Source organism: Vigna unguiculata, chromosome 4 (genome assembly GCF_037176805.1).
Source record: "Vigna unguiculata cultivar grain cowpea cultivar isolate G323 ecotype 2 chromosome 4, ASM3717680v1, whole genome shotgun sequence".
Taxonomy (NCBI): Eukaryota; Viridiplantae; Streptophyta; class Magnoliopsida; order Fabales; family Fabaceae; genus Vigna; species Vigna unguiculata.
Window position 1 is genome coordinate 46,008,332 of NC_140795.1, and position 22,342 is coordinate 46,030,673.

Below are 22,342 nucleotides of genomic sequence, written 5' to 3' on the forward strand. Positions count from 1 at the left end.
GGAAGAACAAGGGGAAGGAGAAGGAGAGTAAAAAGAGGTGACAACAACCACAAATGCAACAATGGTAGTGATGATAACGACAAAGGAAGTGACAACAACAACAATAGTTATGGCGGCAATAACAACAATGGACACAATGACAATAATGATGAACACGATGGCGATGACACAACAGACTACAATGACGATAATAAACACAATAGTGGTGACGACATGACAGAGGAGGAGAGGAAAAAGAAAAATAACAAAAAAGTAAAAAAGATCAATTTTTGAGATGTTTACAAATAGATAATTATGATCGGCCAAAATTTATTGGTAATTATCAACAAATTTACTGATGGATGTTGGATATTAACAATTAACTAATAAAATTTTCTATCTATAAGTAAATTTTACCAACAATTTTTTTGTCATTAGGAATATGTCGATAATTTTGATTTATCGATTAGTTTTGATGATTACTGACAAATTTCTTCCACTAATAATCTTTTTTTTTCTTTTTGTGTAGTATAATTGGTAACCAATAATCTTTTTTTTTTCTTTTTGTGTAGTATAATTGGTAGCATTATGTATGAAATGATGTGCAGTGGACTCAGTATAACATATGTTGTTAGCATATATGCATAATCCTGTCAAGGATTATTGGAACGCTATGAAATAAATTTGCATGTATCTTAACAATACTTATAATATCTTACACTTACTAAGCCTCTTTTAAATGTCAAGCTTTTCAACATTACTTGAATCTAAAGGACTTAAAATACATAATGAACAACTAGTTGAATTTGAAATCTACCTGTCATGTGGCTCTCATCTTATTATTATAGCCATTAACTTTTAATGATTTTAATTATATTTTAGTTTTAGCCACTAATATTATTGGTTCTAATTAGTTTCTACCACCTATAAAAGAAGGCAATAGTTTAGTTTTTGTAATAATCCAATTCGTCAATTATCTAGATATTTATATGTGTCATATTAGAAAATCTAGATACTTTAGCATTTAGCAAATTAAGAAGTTTATCATTGTTACTCCAAAAGTTTTATATAAAGATAGGACATAGCATAATTAATTTAACTGAAATATAACAAAATAAAGTTAACAGAAATGATAACCATGTTTGAAGCTTGTTATAGTTAGGAAGTGGCAATGTAGGCCGATTCGGCTCTCCCCGCATTTTTAATGCAGGTTGAAATGTCTGGCTCGCTTTCATAAGTGCAGACCTGTGGGCCAATCTGCTTTTTTTTATTATTATTTTTATGATAAAACGTTCAATGTTCAAAAAATTGGGAAAGTTTAAGAAGTTCACAAAAATATTAAAGAAAAGACTTTGGAGAGTTGAATGATAAATTGGTAATTCAACATTTTCATCATATTCATATTCGTACTTTGACATACAAGATGTATTTTTCAAATTTTAATACATTAAACAATACATAATACTTGTCTTTTTCAGTCATATAAATTTAGAACGTTAATGTAAGAGTCAAGAAAAAAAAAATAACTGATACACACAAGTGCAAATTTTTTTCTTATGCCGGCTTGCAGGTCGGTCCGCATGAGTTGCAGACTTCGACAGGCCGGACCACTACAAGCCTGCAGGTTCACTGCCCTGACCTGTCCCATGTTATTTTTTCTGGCTTGTGGGCCGACCCGACAAGCCAAGCCCATATTGCCACCTCTAGTTATATTTAAAAACAAACCTCTAGTTATATTTAAAAACAAAAGAAAAAGGTGTATAATTTTTACAATGTAATCCACCAATAATTTTTAAGAGTATTGATTATTAGATTTTATTATACAGGAAAAAATATGGTTTATATGATTATCTTCAATAACAAATTATTTTTATAAAAAAATATGTTAATTTGATTTATAAAGAAATGCACTCAAATTATTTTCAAATTGGTTGTCAGGTGTATGTTTATATTCATTGCACGAAAAAACATATCATTTTTTTATTCTACAAATATTTTAGTAAGAATGAACTAAATAAATATTGAGATTATGTTACTTATTTCTACAAACTTTTCTACATTTAAAAATTGTGAGAAAAGAAACTAATTAGAGACAACATCAAACTTTAAGCTTAAAAAGTACAATTAAGTACACAAATTATTCTTAAAATAGCATTATTCATTTTAAAAATTAGTAGCAATAATTAAGTAGCCACTGTTTACACTAATTTACTCATTCATATACCGTCAGAGGCAAAATTTTTATGTTTCGGATCATAGGAAGACCCGTTAACGAAAGCATTTTCTTAGGGGTCTTTTTCCTATTGCACCCTATTATTATTAAATACAACCTTACAATAAAAAAAATATCATTTTTCACTACAACACGTCACCACTGCATTTATTTTGAAAATACTATTCTAGAAATTTTATTTTGGAAATCATATTCTGAAAATTTCAAAAAAAAAAATTCAAAAGATTTTTAAAACATGTAATCTGGAAATGATTTTTACAAAGGTTAAAATTGTCATTTTAAACATTATGGGAGTGCAAGAAGAAAAAGTCTTCTTAGGACCACGTTTGACCCATTTGGTTTTCTGGTCTTATTATCTAGCCACTTCTCACAATATTAAATTTTTCTTTCTACACTCCCATCATAATTTTTCGTACACCTCTTTTCTTTTGAGAAATAATACTATATTACGTTTGTCTTCTTTATATTTTAAAATAAATCAAAGAACATGATAACACTAAGACCAAAAAAAAAAGAGATTTGATTATGAATCGTGTAATTAATTATAATATACACACAGACAGGAACGAAATTGTATTGTCATGTGATTAGTCTAAATGTTATTAACTTTAGTAACTCAAATTATTATATTTGATTATGTGTGATAAAATCTAATAATTAATGTTTATTTTAGTTACTATAATTTGATATCCAATTTTATGTTCTTTATATTGAACTTCTCAAACGACAGGAAACTTCTTTTGCAAAACTACATGTTTCTGGTTATTTTTTTTTTTAATTTTAGTATTATTATGAATATATATTTGTATAGCAATGTTTTTTTCTACAAGTTCTCTTTTAACTAGACTTCGGTATATTTTTGTTCTTTGTAAACATACTACTGAAGAAAAATCTTTATGTAATGTTTAAGTCTTTTGATTTTATTATTTGTCATCCTTTTCCTTCAGAATTTCTGTGTGAGAAAAAGCAAATAAAAAGACAAAACAAAATATTAAATAAAATAGATACACAAAAGAAATTACATGAATCAAAGTTAAAATTAGTGTATAATTATGAGATAAGACGTAATAAACCACATTTAATTTTAGTTTAATTTTATATGATGGGGGACTTGATATAATTAGTTATTGATAAGTTGTTTTAAGATTTTTTTTTTCTCTAAAACTAACAAAGTTCTAGTAAAACTAGATGTAGTTGAGAAATACTAATAAACAATACAATAATGTAGATATTAATTGTTAAAGTTTGACTCTTCAATTGTTTTGACCAAATCCACTGCCTTATTGGACAAAAATAACCTTGAAGAAACTGTTCAAGTATGAAACTGTGTCCATAACCAGGTATAAACACATATAATTATTGCTAAAAAAAATTAAATTGACGCTTACCAATCATTAACATTTATATAATTTATAACAAAATATACAAATAGATACTTTTTTATCCATATTTTATTATTTAATTTTACCATTAATTTTTATTTTAAAAATTAATTATTTTATAAATAATTTAATTATTATTTTAAAATTATCTTTTACTTTTAACAGTTATTTAAAAAAATTATATATTTTTTTAAAATTTGTTATTTAAAAATTAATTATATATTTTTATTAATCTTAACTTAAATTTCTATAAATTAAAAAATACAAATACCTGTATTTTTCACTGGTTATATTTAAAGTAACTATCTTCGATTACCCTATCCGTAAAATCTCTTACCGGTTATTTATATATGCTTAAAAAAAAAAAATTACACCGCTGAGTTCGAAATGATCAAAGTCTAACATATTAATTAATTGCAATTTCTTTGGATACCGGGAAGTCATACTATATAATATTTGTATTTTCTATTTAATTTTTGTTTTCTTTATTCCTTTTAAACTGTATTATTACACTAAAAAATATTAATTTTAATGAAGATTTATTAACGGAGGTTATAAAACCTTCAATAATTTATATATATCATGGAAATTTGTTAAACCTTTGATAAGTATCAAGGATTGTAGGATGATTCCCGGAAAAATTTAATTTCTCTTCACATCTTTTTTTAGACACTTTTTATATTTAGTTTTTAAAAACTTTTTAATCACTTTCTTCGTACGTTCGAAAACAGACTTAGTATACACTAACGTTCGAATAACTAACCTAGTTCACTTTATTCATATATTCGAAATCCACTCTCCTCAAATTTCACCTGGTTACGATTTTTCCTCAATTTCACTTTCACTCTTGATCTCAATCTTAGTAAAACCATTTGCATCTGCAGTTGTAGCTCGCGATTTCGTTCGAATTTTCACCTTGCTTCCAAACGGTAATGGTTTTCCCTTTCTTTTCTTTAGGTTTTCAACTTTTTTTTTGTCTTGTCTTTAAATTCTGACTTTGAAATCCTTAATGTTTGTTTCTATTAAGAGATCCAATTATAGGTGTTGCGTTTTCTGAAATCTAAAGTGCATATTCGTTGCTCGTTCAATGGCTTTGCATCTCCGTTGCGTGGACTTGAACCGGTACGATTCTTCTCTCTTAGAACAATAAATATAATCACTTTTATGAACAAATATTTTATTTCTACTATGATTGTTACGCAAATTGTGTGAATTGAAATTCAGTGACGAACAATGCAAGAGAGGGGTGGTGATTGTGTTGTGTATGCATAGTGAAAGGGTAATTTGCATGAATTGGAATTCATAGTGACGAACAATGCAGGAAGGGGGTGGTGATTGTGTTGTGTATGCATAGTGAAAGAATTGAAGTAGATTAGATGTTTGTGTTATTGCTCCGGTGGAGAAATGAAAATTGTTTTTCACATTTTAAGGAGTGAAAATGGAGTTGTGATGTTTTGCAGACATGACAATAGAATAGAAGAAGGTTTGGTTTGTTTAGCATTGCATAGAAAAATGATCATTTTTCTTTTCTAACTTTTTTTACTAGGAGTTATACACTCAAGGTATTTCAGCATTTTTTTTTCATATAATATTATATTAAATAATAATCAAAAAAATTTCTAATTGTAAAATGAATATTTAATTTTTTGTATGATGTTAATAGAATAACATTTTTATATATTTTAAAATTAAATGGACAATATAAATTTTTTTATGTTTTAATTAAGGACATTTATCTACATTTTATGATTTTTTCTTATAAAAAACATCATATTGATTAAAAAATAAATAAAATATAATGAAAATTAACAATGTTTTTTAAAATAGAAATTAAAAAATATATATAAATGAAATAAAATAAATGAGTATCATTTTATTAAAATATAGAAAGTAAAGATCATTTATTAAAAACATGAGGGACATACATGTTTATTTTGAAAAAAAAAATTACAAAAGAAAAATCAGTATCACTTTATTAAAATCACAATAGAGATAAATAATTATTTCATAATTTTAAGTGAGATAAATAATTACTTTAGAACTATAGGGGATAGAGTACCATTTAGTACAATATTTTATAAAAGTGTAACCTGTTATAAGATCTTTTCAATTAATGGCAAGCGCATAAATTGTTGTAATGAAATAATAGGAAAAAAAACATTATGTTAATTGTAAAAAAAAATATATTGATTTCAGAAACGAAAAAATGATAATGAAGTTTTTAAAAGTGCAATCTGTTACAACCAATCTAAATTTTGACAAATTTGTAGCAAAAGTAAAAAATATGTTTGTTAAGTGATAATACTATATATTTACATTAGTCCAATTTTTTAAAAACATATGTAAATTGAAATAATAATAATAGTAATATATGTTTAAGAACCAAAAATAGCTCTAAATTTAATACGTAATATCTTTGATCTATATATAGATGACACGGGTGGTGTGTAAAATTTTTGCGTAGACCTTAAATAGAAGGTATGAGTAAAAAAAAAAATTAAATATATTTTTTATCTTTTAACTTTCAGTTAACTGTGAAATTAGTCTATTTCGAAACTTTATACCAATTTAGTCACTTATCTTTCGAAATACGTGAATTTAGTTTTTTTAATCAAATTTTGTTAGGTTTATTGGATGTTTCGTATACATTTCAGGATTGTAGTTGAGTTGTTTATACTTTGACACATTTTTGCTTTAATGTTAAGTCAAATACTATTATGAAACGCTTTAAAAATGTCAAATAAACTTAACAAAATTTGATTAAAATGACTAAATCTACATATTTCGAAAGATGAAGGGCTAATTGGTCCAAAGTTTGAAAATAAACTAATTCTAAAATTCACTAAACATTAAAGAACAGAAACATATTAAAAAAAAACTACGTTGGTTTTAATATTTATGGTTTTTCTTATAAAAAATTGTATTATGCATTAGTATTTACTATGTGATTAGATAATTAGAAGGCAAAATTTCATAAAGCAATAAACATTAACTGCACCTAAATTTAGTCCCATGTTAAACGCACTTTTTTCTCCTTTTTTTGTGCCACAATGAAAAAAGATATGCATGCATATTTTTCACGTGTGGTAATGTACCTACATTCATACATATTTGGTATATAAACACCATCATTGATGTATGTTCATAAAAGCCTTGTTCCTTCATATCCAAAAAAGGCAAAAAATAGCACCAACAAAGCTTATAAATTAGGTATGTAGATCCATACAAACATGTGTTCTCCATTCCATGGATGCACCCAAAACCCATCTACAAGAATCTATAAACCCATAACTTGTTTATTTCTCTATCATATACTAATGTTCAACATCATTTGTTGTATCTATATCTATTCATTAGATTTTCATAATCCAATTGGATTTTGGTACGAAATGGGACAATAGTAATATATAAGTTAAATTTAATATGAATGAAAAAAAAATAGTTTAAGATATGAAAGTTTTATATCAAACAGAAATAAGAATGATTTATATTATATAAATAGGTACAAATCTCATCTTTCAAATCGATTTTGTAAGATTAAATTATATTTAAAGTCAATTTTTTTAACACAACATCATACTCATATAAAGTCTATTTCGATGAGATTTATTCTTATTGGATTTATTGTATCACCTAAGGTTAAATATGCTTTTGGTCCTTGGTCCCACAAATTTCAGTGAAATTTAGAATTATTTACTCTTCAAATTTTTTGGTCAATTTAGCCTTTTATCTTTAAAAATGCGTGAATTTAGTCATTTTTTTAACCAAATTTTGTTAAGTTTATTTGACGTTTCAAGTGTATTTCATGATAGTATTTGAATTATTTATACTGGTTTGACACATTTTCGGTTCAGTGTTAACTCAAATATTATCATAAAATGCGTTTAAAATATTAAATAAACTTAACAAAATTTGGTAAGAATGACTGAATTCACACACATTTTTAAAGATGAATGACTAAATTGGTATAATATTTCGAAAGTGGATTAATTTCAAATTTTACTAAAACTTGAGAGATCAAAAATATATTTACTCCTATCACCTACTATTGAACTATTAGTGAACTATTAAGTGTAATATTTAATTTTACGTTCAAGATGTACATGTATTATAGTGTATATATTTCATATTAATTAGAAATAAGATAGATTTACGGTGTTACAAAATTCATCTGTATAACTTGTCCCTAAATATTTGTTATGTTCTTCATGAGTGGGTTAGATATATAATAGAAAGAACATTAATTAGACAGAAAATAGAGTGATGGGGTTGTGAATGTTAACGATGTTTTTGGTAGGGGAAACAAAGTGATGTGATCTAGATCTGTGTTGAGGGTTATTGGAACAGAAAGAATCAAAGGGAGTTGTTAATGTAACATAGCCAGCTAAGTTCATCCTCCAACAATTATGCAACCTCTGACTAAATACACTTCGTGTTTCTTTCGTGTTTCTTTCGTGTTCATGTTGCTGTTGGCACCTATCTAGGGTTTCACAATTATATAATATATTTATTTGTATCTGTGTCTTCTTCCTTTTAGTTTAATATAGATATTAGTTATCGATGTATAAATTCTCTTTTGAGAAAAACAAAGAATTTTAAATATGTTAAATGTGAGTTATTTTAGTTGAAACGGTTTAACTCTTGTATCTGGTTAATTCATTTTAATTTATTAAATTTGTTATGTTTGGAAAAAATATTTCAATTATCATATAAACTATAAAATAAAAAAAAAATTTAGATGTTAATAAAAAGAAATTGTTGCTGAGATTTATTAAAAATAGTTTCATGAAAGAGAAATAGTAATATCAATTAAGAAATTCTAATTTTGCAATGAGTAAAAAAAAATCTAATTAAACGTCAAGGAAAATTTCTAACTAGTATTTACTGATTTTTTTTATTATTAGTCGCATTTTATTTTATTAATGTTGGTAAAAAATTACTTTAATCCTTGATTTTTATTATAACAAATCTTATTTGAAAATAACTTTGGATGAAAATCGAATAAAAATAACATTTGTTGATCTTAATGAAAAAAAAAGTGTTTGACATATGCCAAAACATATATGGACAAAAAATCCTAATTAATGTTAATTGAGAATATATAAAAAATACCTAGAAAAATCATAAATTTTGATTAAAAACAAAACACCATCACTTAAATCAATAAAAATTGAGTAGATGACATATTATGCCTTTGCCAAAATCATGATACTTTAACCTAGGTGGAGAAAAGAAAAATAGAAAGAGAAGAAACATTGATTTAAGATTAGAGAGAGTATACAAAATTTTAAATTTGTAAGTCTTTATACATTGAATTAGATTTTTCTAATTTTAAATAGTAAAATCATCCTCATAAAAAATAAAATAAAAATATCTCTATTCAAATGCTATATTATATCTTAATATATTTAAAATTCTTTATGAAAATAACTATCTTCTAAAAATTCTTAATCAAAAGGTTGAATTAATGATTTCAAATTTATTTAGAAATAAAAAATAAAATTTTTATATAATGAATATAAAGATGTCATATACACTCACTCAATCAAAGATATTTGAAGCGGATAACACTATCGACAACAAGTTTCACTTTTAGCAAATTCAAGAATTGATCTGTATATAATTTTTTCAAACTTTCGTTCTAAACTTTTGTATTCAATTTTAACTTGTAAAAAGCAAATTCATTTTTTTTTCCTGTTCAACAATTAAAAAAAAATTCAGAAAATAAACGTACTTATTATAATACCAACCAAAGATAAATGTCAGTGTATATATATATATATATATATATATATATATATATATATTAGTAAAATATAAATTTAGAATTAATTCAATCTAATAAAATGAAAATTTACTTTGAGGCAAGCAAATTTGATAACATTATTTATAAATATTATTTAAAATGCAGTTCTTAGAAAACCATTATTACAATGTATAGTTTTAAATGATAGACAGTTAGATAAACTTTTTTATTAACATTTTTAACTGAAGAAATAAAACAAAAATAAAATAAACCTATTTCACATCATAAAATGAATCTATACATAAATTAATCTGCAAAAAATCAATTAGGAATGGAGCTTGGTGCACAATTGAAAAGTAATCCAATATGAGTGGTATGTGTAAAATAATATCACAGACGACAAAAACTTTATTAATGAAAATATGTATTAGTTTATTAGAAATTATTAAATATTCTTCAATTTTTGTATTTTATTTTCCGTGCAACGGTTGATTGTTAACTCAATACCGTACCTTAGTTCACCTATCAAACTCAAGGTCCTTTATTTTAAAATTTTGAGTGAAATTATTCAATAACTAAAATTATTTTTTGCATATTAAACAGAATAATTAAGATGTGAGTCAAACTTAGTGTGGTTTATAAATTATTCATTAAAACATGTGCACAATTTGGAGAAGTGATTCTTTGTGTGAAATAAATATGCTTAATCTTAGATTCTACAAAGTAAAAAAATAAAATATCATGGTTCATCTCTTATTTTTATGGAGGACTCATGTCCTAAACTTAATATAATTATAAACATGTAACAGCATCAATTATATACATATTCTAAAAGATTTGGATTTGATTTTGATCAATTATATATACATTCTATGTATTCTAAAAGATTTGAATTTGGTTTTGATGTTAAAGCTCTCAATAATTAAGAAATAAAGTAGATATGATAAATAGTGATATATTAATTTCCTTAATTTTTTTAATCTTATTAAAAAAATTAAATACTTATTTATCTTTTAATTAACTACTTAATCTTATATACTTGTTAAATTATTTTAACCATTTAAAAAGCTGAAACAAAATTAACATAATTAAAATTTTATATGAAGATAATAATTTTATTAAACTAAAAATAAAATATATCAATACTTGTTAAAATTTACATATTTAAAGAGAAAAATATATCTAAATTTTCTTTTAAATATTTTCACATATTCCCTTTGTTGTATTGTGCATGTGCATAATGCAAACATAATCCGTACAATAAAACCACTGTGCATGTTACGGCTCAGCATGATTTTGGTGTGCATGCACACTAAATATCATTGTATATTCTCACATGTTTACTCATTACTTTGTCTTCAAAAGATTAATTAATAGTAGCAAATGATTAATTGATTAAATTTGACGTGATTTTTCAGAAACATATAATAATATTCATTGAATGTGTTTATATTTTTAAACAATAAATGTTTTGTCTGTAATAAACATTTTTTATTTTTATTTTGGTATTATATGTTTATACAGACACACTAAAATTAAAAAAAAAAAAATTGTCCTTCCACTTGGACATTACAGCTACAATGGCAGAATATTTTGACTGATACAGTGATGCAGTGTGTTTGGTCGTTTGAATTATGCTTTTTGATTATTGTGTTTCGAATATTTATTGTCTATTAGAAAGCAACTCGATAAAATTGAATAATATCTAACACATTTCAATTTTTAATCTGAAGTTAATAAAGATCTTAGGTTATTCGAGCAACATTCTATAACAAGTACAAATAAGACCATACTTTACAAGCTCATCTTCCAAAAGAATAAGTTATAAGTTTAAATTCATTTCATACAATGCATGTAATATATATATATATATATATATATATATATATATATATATATATATATATATATATATATATATATATAAGGGTTAAATATGTTTTTAATCCCTTAATTTTTAGTGAATTTTGGAATTGGTCAATTTCAAAACTTTGGACCAATTTAGCCTTTTATCTTTTGAAATACATAGATTTAGTCCTTTTAATAAATGAAATTTTATTAGGTTTATTTGATATTTTGTACACATTTCAGAAAGAATTGTATTTGATTTGTTTATCATGGTTGACACATTTTTGCTCTAATATTAAGTTAAATACTATTATGAAATACGCTTGAAATGTCAAATAAACTTAACACAAGTTGATTAAAGGGACTAAATCTACGTATTTTGAAAGATGAATGACTAAATTAGTCCAAAGTTTCAAACTGGACTAATTCCAAAAAAACAAATTACATGAATCACTTAAAGGTTATTTCAATAAAAATACTCTCACATCTTTATCAAATGATTGATATTTAAAAATAATATTTAAACAATATTCAAATAAATATTTAAAACATCAAGTATGTGAAGTATAATTAAATAAATTAGGGTTAAGTATATTTTTTGTCCCTGAACTTTGACTCAAAATTGGAATTCGTCCCTCATCGAAACTTTGATAAATTTTGGTCCCTAAACTTTAAAAATGAATGAATATAGTCCTTATAACCCAATTTTGTTAACTCTTTTTTAGGTTTCGAACGCATTTCTCAATAAATATTGAGCCGAGAACGTGTCAAACGACGTAAACAACTCCAATATCAACATGAAACACATTCGACATGTTGAAAAAAGTCAACGTAATTGGGTTAAAAGAACTATATTCATTCATTTTTAAAATTTAGGGACCAAAATTTATCAAAATTTCAACCATTGATGAATTCTAATTTTTAGCCAAAGTTCAAAGACTAAAAACATATTTAACCCAATAAATAAAGAGGTCATTAAAGTACAAAGGGATTTCCTTTTATTAATACTTATAAAATCTCCTCCAAACATAAAAAGAAAATACTAAAGTACGGACCAATTGGACTTGAACAAGTAAATTACCTAATTGCCCACGAAGAAAATCCAAATTTTGGAAATTACTTGTGTATTTCCTACATTTGGATAAACTCCAAAACGATATTGTCCTTTATTCTGATATGAAGTTAGTCGAATCGGTTAAGTTTTTAGGTTCCTTTTTATAAATAGTTTAAATCATTCAACGTTCTTTTTTGTGATTTTGTGTAATGTGTATATCCAGGAAACTCACTTATTTTTCTTTGGTCAACATAAACATTGATGAAATCCATCAGTATATATGTATATATACTCTGTATCTGCATAACTTATCATTCCACTACATAATCATCACAGCATCCTTAATTTTCTTTAACAAGTTAACAAGTTTTGTACTTTCTTACTAAGAAGTTCAGATACAGATACGGACAGGAAGATACGATTAAATTGAACAACATAAAACATGGGACACGTCCATTGATGAGACATAGCCAGACTTCATAGTCTTATCAGTTCTATGTAAAAAACTAACACATAAAATAAATATTTAAACAATCTTTTTATTTTTATAACGTTAAATAATCTTATTTCACTTTTAATACTTAAAATAGTTTAAATATTTTTTATTTCACTCTTAAAATACCTTTTTAAACATAAAATCGTAACATATATAAATCTACAACCTGTTAATTAAATACCATTGTCACACATATTTTAAAATGTTACACGTTTTTGACCATGACCCACCACATGTGTCCAGCCAGATCCCATGTTTGCTTCTATGTATATATGTATGTATAACCTCTAAATCAAATCCAAGGCACACAACATTTTCATCAAAACTTTGAATACCCTCTTTCATTTCTCCCAAGAAAAGGCTCATAGAATCTCAAAAAAAGAGTCATATAACACTTTTCCATAGAGCCATGGCTTGCTGGTCTGCAGAAAATGCCACAAAGGCCTATCTCAACACACTGAAAATGGTTAGTTAGTATTCTCTTCATACCTTAATCCTTAACCAAAGTTTTTTCTTATTTCCATATATACACAAGACAGTTACAATCACTGGTTTTAATCTATTGACCCTTAACACAAATCTCTGTTGCAAGAATGATTGAGATGAATAAAACACCAATTTTGATATTGTCACAGTTTTTTCTGATGTGGTTTTTGGTTACTTTTTCAACAGGGTCAAAAGGCAAAAGAGCCAGCAGTTTCAGAGTTCATATCAGCACTAGCTGCTGGCAACAATGCGCACCAGATGGTTGTGGCATGTCCTGGTGCAGCAGACTCCATCACGCTGGCATTAGTCAGTGCTGCACATCAAACCGGTGGCCATGTTGTCTGCATTGTCTCAAGCCATGATGAATTAAATGCCTCAAAAAAGGTTCTTGGAGTGAATGCCAGTGAAGTTCAGTTCATTGTTGGAGAGGTTCAACAAGAACTACTTTTGTTGAGGCAAGCAGATTTTGTGGTGATTGATTGCAACCATGTGAGCCATGGAGAGATTGTTAAGGCAATCCAAGATGGTGGCATGCAAAATGGTGCAGTTGTTGTTGGCTGCAATGCACTCAGCTGCAGAGGGTCATGGTGGTCTTCTGGATCAAGAACCCAGTTGCTGCCTATAGGAAAAGGGCTTCTGGTGACAAGATTTGGAGCAAGTGCTGCAAGTCCGAAACATGGATCTGGAGTGAGTAAGACCAGAAGTAGTCGTTGGATTGTTAAGGTAGATAAATGCACTGGTGAAGAACATGTGTACAAGATCAGAGTTCCACAGGGAAAAGTGATTCAAGCTTGATCATGTGGCTAAGTGCTTGGTTCAAGCCACCATGCTACTTTTCCATTACTTCATAGGGAAAATGGAGTGGTTAAATTTTGCAATCAAACTAGAGGAGTTGGTGTTGGTCAAAGTTCAAATGTATATATAGCAATTTATAGATATATTGTTATTACTATTATTACAAAAAATGTTTGTTGTCTTGCATAAGTACTTCTGATGAAGAGAGATCAAAAATTCGACCATTCTCCTTCTCAAAAATATTGTGTTCATTTCCTCTTTGTAGCAAATAAAATGACCACAACAAGACAAAGTTATACCAGAAGTTTTCTAGCAGACATTCTGAGTCATAAAATTACATGTAAATCTTATGAAACAAAACTCTTATATTCAAGTTGAGATAAACTTTCAAGTTGATAAAAAATAGTAAGATAAATAATATATAACTAAAAAAATCTATAAACTTATCGTTTTAAGGTTGAGTTAAAAGTGGTGTTCTTTATTTTCTTATTTATATTTATTTGTGATACAAGAATCTAACATATTTCATGAAAAGCTCTCCCAAACTTAAGCAAGTTAAATTTTTTGAAAAAGAAAGTAAAAGCTCCTCTTTCTCTGTGTCTCTCCCATATTTGTTCTCTCTTTCAAAATACAATTTTATTTTCATTTTTGGCTAGTCTTCATTTCTGCATTAATAATTAAGAGCATAAACAAACACACCTTAAGTTGTGCAACAAACCCTCTATTATATTGGCCTTTGTCTACATGGTGTAACAATTTCTTTGCCTGACCAAATTTGTGTTAGTTGATAGCCTAAAAATTTCTTCAAGATGAGCACTTTATCTGGTGAATAAGGCCAAAAGTTTATGCAGTCAAATTGAGAATTGAAGTTTTTTGGCACCCCAATTATTGAAGGTTCTTATGAATGACAAAAAGTGTGCATTAATTAATGGAGATGCACATTTTTATTGGAGAAAGTTAAAGGCACAGAGCATCATACATGTGAAAGAAGCCAAAGACAGTGAGAAGCAGCAGGTACAGATAACAGGCTGTGCACACAACAATTAGAGTACCTTAAGGTCACTGTTTTGCGCTATGACTAGCCTTTAACTATAATAAGAGAGCCACACCTTATAGGGTTCCTACCCTCTCTAACGTGGAGGTTGTGGTTTTGTCCATAGAATTACATCATCTCCAATTATATAACGTTAAGTTTCTCAATACATGTACAATGGTACTTTCCCACCAATTTTTTTTTAATATATTTATTATCTCTATATCTAAAGGTATTCTTTTTTTGTTGTTGTACACATTTACTTTTTAAATGTTTTTTAAAATAAAAATAATTATTTTATTAATATTATCTTTTAAGTGATTATTTGTTCAATTTAACATTTTTTGGATTTGACTAATTTTTTAAACTTAATTATTATTGATGAAAATTAATTATAGTAAAATTATAAAAAATATTTGTATTTAATTTTATATAATTATAATAATAACAATTATTATAATTTTATTATTTTTTATTATCATAAAAAAGCAAATACGATATTTTTACTAGTTTATATAAAAATTTTGTGATTACTCTCTTGGTTCATATTTTCGTTCAAAAATATCAAGTTGGACCTCTAGTTTTTTTTAATCTGAATTTGGTCACGAAATTTGAAAAAATGATGCAATTTAGTTCTTTTTCGTTACATTTTTTGAATCAGATCAAGGTTTTTTCATCAAAATTAAAGATAGTTTATTTGGTTAGTGTAATTGACATAATCCTAATGTCAATTTTGATGAAAAATCTTATTCCCCTTTAAGAAATTTAACAAAATGATCAAATTATATCAATTTTTAAAAAAACGGGACCAAAATGAGACCAAGAAAATAGAGGACCAACTTGACATTTTTGAACAAAAAAATGAACTAAAAGAGTAATTCAACCAACATTTTGACACCTCCAAAATTTTGGTTGAAGATCTGTCGCTGTTTAAAATATCAAATAAATTTAACAAAAATTGGTTAAAAGGACTAAGTTTACGTATTTCATTTCTACAATTTGGGGATTAAATTGAGTTAAAGTTTCAAAAATGAACTAATTCTAATTTTCACTAAAAGTTTAGGAACCAAAAACGTATTTAACCTTTTGTAGATATACATGTCCTATATATTGTTGAAATTTATAGAAAGATATACGGATGAATTTAATATTTCCATGTTATAAGTTATTCATAAAAATATGATTTTATCTTATAAAACTTAAATTTTATAAATTTTTTTAATATATAAATTAACTGTCTTATTATTTTAATGTGAAACTTTCAATTTATAATTATATTAACAAATATGATATATATTTTTTTATAAAAAAAATATTTACATAAGACACTAAAGGTAATTCAACTTCTGTACATGACAAATCAAAATATACTAATTGTTTACACTCCTTTATCATACTCAAAACATTAACCCTCAAAAGGTTCTTATCAGTGTGAGTTATATGCCTACTAAATACTTAAGCCAACTCGTTTTACCAATTTCGTTTTTTTTTTCTTATTTATGTTTTTTTTTCCTTTTAAAGAACTCAAGACACTTTACTAGAGGAATTTGGTATTACTCATACCTCGAATAACTTATATATAATAAAGTACATTTGAATTAAAGTTCTTAAACGTTAGAAGTATTTTTAATCTAAAAGAACAAAATTTTCCGCTTATTTGGTACATTGGAATATGTTACTTAGTTTTAAGATTTATAAAAATATATTCGAAACTTTAAGCCAAACATAGTCTAATTGATGCCTTTATGTTTTTTGGGTTTCTGTCTTTTTAACATGTGGTTAATTTGATTACCAAAATGATTAGGATCTAACATTCCATGCTATTTTCCCTTTTCTGTTTCTTCGAGGGATAATGGATTAAAGTTTTCCGTTAACATACCTAAAAGATAGTGTTCTTTCATTCATATATATATATATATATATATATATATATATATATATATATATATATATATATATATATATATATATAACGATTAACTATGTTTTTTTATTTATAATACTGATTATTTTAGTAACCAATAATTTTTTTGTAAATTGATCATTATAGTAACAAACAACTTTTGGTCACTAAAATTGTTTGTTAATGAAACATATTCTTGTAATGTTTGCACTCAGTTATATATTTAAATTAGTCTTATGTCTAGTCGATGTAAGACTTCCAACAAATTTTCTCAAGTCGAAGCATATATATTTCGAGCATAAAACTAAATATTAATAAGTAATAGAGACTTTAGAATGGATGAAACAATAGATCCAACAAACAACAAACAATAAATTTTTCTATGATATTAATCCATGACTCTAGTATCATATTAACACTTATTATCAATGAAAAATGGTAACATGTAAAAATTAACATTAATTATCATATACAATATGCAACTAACTTTAAAATCAAGAATACTAATTAATTAGTATTGATTTTTTAAAATTGATTTTAAGTATGAAATGCTCTAATTTAACAAATGTTGATAAACAATATGACAATTCATTCATTATAATCTTTGAAGAGTTGAATGCGAGGATTTAGACTTCCATGTATTACAATACTTTATTTATGTTTAAATATAAGCATTTGAATTAGGACTTAAATACACTCGAACTTAAAAGAAACACATAAATTTATAACATATAAATAAATAATAGTATTGATTAGACTGATAGTTTAAATAAATTTATAAAAAGATTAACACTAATTTAAATAAACATTAAAATAAAAAATACCTCCAATCAATAACACCTTCAATGAATATAAATACAAATAAAATAAACCGACTTAAATAAATATTAAAAACAAATTAAATTGAAAATGGGTTAAACTAATATATACTAAAACAAACATCAGAAAAAAAATTTAATATTACTTAATCAAAACAAAACTAATTTAAATAAATACTATGATGTTTGTTAATATAATTTAACTTCAACAAATATAAATATTAAAATTAAATACAATTAATTTTGGTTCAAATTCGACTTTAATAAATATTAAAAATAAATTAAAATTAATGTTCAATTAGTTTATACCTAAGTTGATAGATTAATTGTATCAATTCTTTTTCTAACGTAGACATGCAGTTAGTTGGTTATGCCCACTTTAAATTGATGGGTAATATATTCTATATTCCTTTTCATATTTAGCTAACATTCTTTCATATTATTAACTCTTTCTTCTTCTCTTTTATTGAATTTGGAAAATGTAGACCAATATATAAAACTTATTGTAGAAGTGAGTGAATATAAATCTAGTAATATTGATTCAACTAATCTAATAGATCATCGAACTATATCATTTACATAAAACGAGTATTATATGATAACAAAAGTACAAAGTAATTGAATAGAAAAATATTTATTATATAATATTAACTTCACTACCAATTTTATAATATCAAAATAATATATTAAAAATTTATATATTTAATCATTATTATTAATATAATAAAAATAAATATTTACATTATAAGAAAATGACTTATTAATAACCAATTTTAATAATAAAAAATTGTTAGTCATTATAGTGACCAATTTAGTTATCAATTTATAAAAAAAAAAATTTTGATTACTAAAATAATCACTATTATGAATGAAAAATTATAATTGATTTCTAAATTGATTTTTACGATTTAGTTACTGTTGTAGAACAATTACCATTCACTACATTTTCTCTCTCTTTTCCTTTGGAAATAGAAAATATCATTTTTATTAGTACCATTTTACCTCTATAAAGGATTGTTAAATAATAGTAATCCATGTTAAATTAACATTTTTTTCGTTGAACAATTAGATCACTATAGTATCATGTTTTAAAATAAGTGAAGAAATTCAATATGTCTTGTTTTCATTTATCACTTTTAAAAATGCATTTATTATTTTTCATCAAAACACCTATTTTTCTTTTTTTAAAAAGCTCAAGATTTAAAAAATAAACTATAAAAATTAAAAATGGGCCATGAAAAAACACATAACCATTAATTTTCTCTTTCATTTTTTTTCTTCTGAAACAAAAGAGAGTGAAACAAACAAAAACAATAACTAAAAAGACACATGAAAGAAAAAAAATTTCTTCTTAATCAACATTCTTACATGGCTAAAAGGATGATTTGTTTTATAGCCAAGTGAGGAAGACAAAGACATAGTTACGGGGGTTGCTACCTGCCCTATAACATGGCCCTTCTGCTTTTTGTCTCTGCAATCACAACCACAATCTTTTTGTAATGCATGTTGCATGCATGGATAACTCTACTATATATGCTATCAGACACACCACAATCTAATAAATTATTCACAAACTATTTAATTAGCACCCAACAACACTTGGTGTCTCCTCGTTTACTCAATCACTCTGCATGTGATCCTGCAAACCCTTCTCTCATCCATACACTTCTGCATAAATTAAATCACAAGTTGTTAAGGTCAAACTTGTAAGTTTTTTGAATTTAAGTGAGTTTAAATTCTACGTTGAGCAGAGATGAGAATTGAAAAAGTTACCCATTATATACGAATGATAAGGTGACTTAATAGTTAGATGGAAGAGAATAGAGAAAAAGGATGTGTTTTTCAATCTCCTCTCCTAACTAGTTCGACAAATAAATAAAGACGGATGATAATGAGGGCAGGCACGTGCCATGGCCCCTCATAATTTTGATTTTTTTTTAATTATGTATATATATTGAATATTTATTAAATTTTTTAAATTGTAGGTAGTATATTTTAGGAATTGATGAAAATTAAATTGTGTATTTTTTTATTTCTTTTATAAAACACAATATTTCATGTTAATAGATAATAAAGAATAAAAATATTTAAGTTTATTTTTTTTGTCACAGTTTTTGAAAAATAATTGACCACTAAGATTATATTAATTACATCAACAAAACAAATCATTTCAACTTTAATTAAATAATCATTGATTCGTTTCAAGAAATTTAACGTCAAATTGCATTAATTTTTTAAAAAAATCAAGACCAAATTGAGACTAAAAAACTAGATTATCAACTTAACATTTTTTTAAGAAAACATGAATCAAAAGAATAATTAAACCAAATATTTATTAAGATGGTTTTTATTTTCCTTCTTATTGTCTTTTTAGTTTTTTTTTTTCACAAATTGTGATCATCTCTCAGACTCTTGTATGTTTTCTTTTTGTTTTTGAAGAAAAAAAAAGTTAGACACAAACTCATTATTTTTGCTTTCATTATTCATTTATCCTCTTCTTTTCTTGTCTCACTTGATAATGAAAACATTATTTTTTATCTCATTAGCTTTTTGTCTATTCATTTTTTTATGAATATAGTAAAAAAAATAGCGTATCAAGTGTTTTTTCATAACTGATTTTAAATTGTGATTTGATAATATATTTTTATTTTAATAATTATGTGCCTTAATTTTTTATTAGATTATGATAATTACTTTTTAATATTATTTACAAAAAAAAATATTGATAGAGAGTAAAAGAATAAATTCATTGTTTAAAAGTGATAAAAGAAAAAACTATTGATGAAAACAAGATAATTCTACTTTTTCACATATTTTAAAGCATTATACAGATAATCAAGTTGTTTAGTAAATAAGTTATTTTTTGAAACATTATACTAATGATTAAATCTAATAATTTCAAAATTATATTACTTTGACCTCTCCAATATTTTTGGTCAAGATCTGTCACTGCAAATAAATTTAGAAGAAAAAAAAATAGATTAAGTCGTGGGTTCAACTTCCCTTATTGACAAAACTTAATAACTAATATTTTTCGATGATAAATCACTCGACATTGTATCATTGTATTGGCCACATAAAAGCTGGGAAAAAAAGTATTAAGAATGATTAAAAAAATCTTCTAATGAGGTTTAATCATTAGCAAACTAGATTGATTGATGATAACCTCTAAGGTTAAAGAAACAATTATTCTACATCAAAACTGGGCTAATTATTGGATAATTGTGGGAACATTGGATAAGTTTTATCGCACCCGATTATTACTAAATGCACCTGTCATACGATATAAAAAGATTAAAATATCCTTCCCATCGTCACTGGTAGTTTGATCTCTTGTCGAGATTCGAGAACACTTCATAATCAATATAAACTATTATTCTGAACTGCTCGAATATATTTTTTTATGACAGTTCTAGATTGTAGAATTTAAAATCATGATTTCAGATTATGTAATTTAAAATATAATTATGAATGTTTAAATTATATCATCTGTAAATATATTTTAGATGGTATTATATAGAACTGTATCATAAATTATACCATCTCAAATTTAAATATGATACAGATTACGTAGTTTAAAATATATTTTAATTCAACTGTGAAATCTAAAATCTTAAATATAGTATCCAAAATATAATTTTGAAAAAGTTATCTTGAATTATTCAATTTATAATTCACTATTGAAACAATAATTACAAACCTCTGGAAACAACTAATGCAGAACATATTTAAGGATAGATTTTTTTCAAAAAAAAAAAATTAAATAATTACAAACTTCATAATTCGGAAAGTCTTCAAAATACTCTAAAAGAAGTGTGGCTTTTTATTTAAATAATAAACAAAAATATTTTTGTAAATTCATTATAGTTATGGGGTGAGAGAATAAAGTATAGAGGTGGGGTTAGAAAATGTCACCATGCAAACTCAAAAGATCTTCTATTCTAAGTCCATATACACACTTAAACACACTTAAATATGTTGGGCTGGATTTGTGGGGACAAAGGATGGGCCCTTAAAAATTTATATATTTTTAAACCTTATATATACTGTTCCATATGTTAATAAGTAGGTGTTATTTTTGTTTTAACGAGAGACTCTATATTGCTTCATTACAATAATTCCTGCGAAATATTAAGTTGTTATTATATTAAAGAGAATGTTAATTAGTGTCATAGAGATACTGATTAAGATATAATTAATAAACATAGTTTATAATTAAGTATAATATTAAATGAATTATAACTTTATCTTAAGTGTTATATAACTATCATTTAAAGGCATAAAATAAAAGTTAAAACAATTAAATAATATTTGTAATGTAGTTAAATAAAATTATATTAAAAATATGAATATTATAATACTGTTGTGGTTTAAAAGAATATAACAAAATAAGATTCAAATTAAATTTAGAACTTTGCAATAATTTTTATAATAAAAATTATTAATACAATATTATATAAAATAATTTAAAAATAAATAACTAGTTTATTGTGTAATTAAAAATAAAATAGAAAGTTAAATTGAGGAATGAATGAAAAAATTAATTATAAAATTTCACTAAATGAGATA

General features: G+C 25.1%; 1 protein-coding gene across 1 annotated transcript; it reads left to right on the forward strand.

Moving 5' to 3' along the window:
• The first annotated feature begins 13,022 nt into the window (after nucleotides 1–13,022).
• LOC114181613 (uncharacterized) lies at nucleotides 13,023–14,259 on the forward strand. Its single transcript, XM_028068114.2, has 2 exons — nucleotides 13,023–13,204; nucleotides 13,411–14,259. Exons 1-2 carry the CDS (start codon nucleotides 13,148–13,150, stop codon nucleotides 14,017–14,019), a joined length of 666 nt encoding a protein of 221 aa, XP_027923915.1. The 5' UTR covers nucleotides 13,023–13,147; the 3' UTR covers nucleotides 14,020–14,259.
• The last annotated feature ends 8,083 nt before the right edge of the window (nucleotides 14,260–22,342 follow it).

Coding starts and splice junctions, on each gene's coding strand:
- LOC114181613 (XM_028068114.2), top strand. CDS start 13,148: ATGGCTTGCTGGTCTGCAGAAAATGCCACAAAGGCCTATCTCAACACA. Junction 13,205..13,410: donor ATCTCAACACACTGAAAATG/GTTAGTTAGTAT, acceptor CTTTTTCAACAG/GGTCAAAAGGCAAAAGAGCC.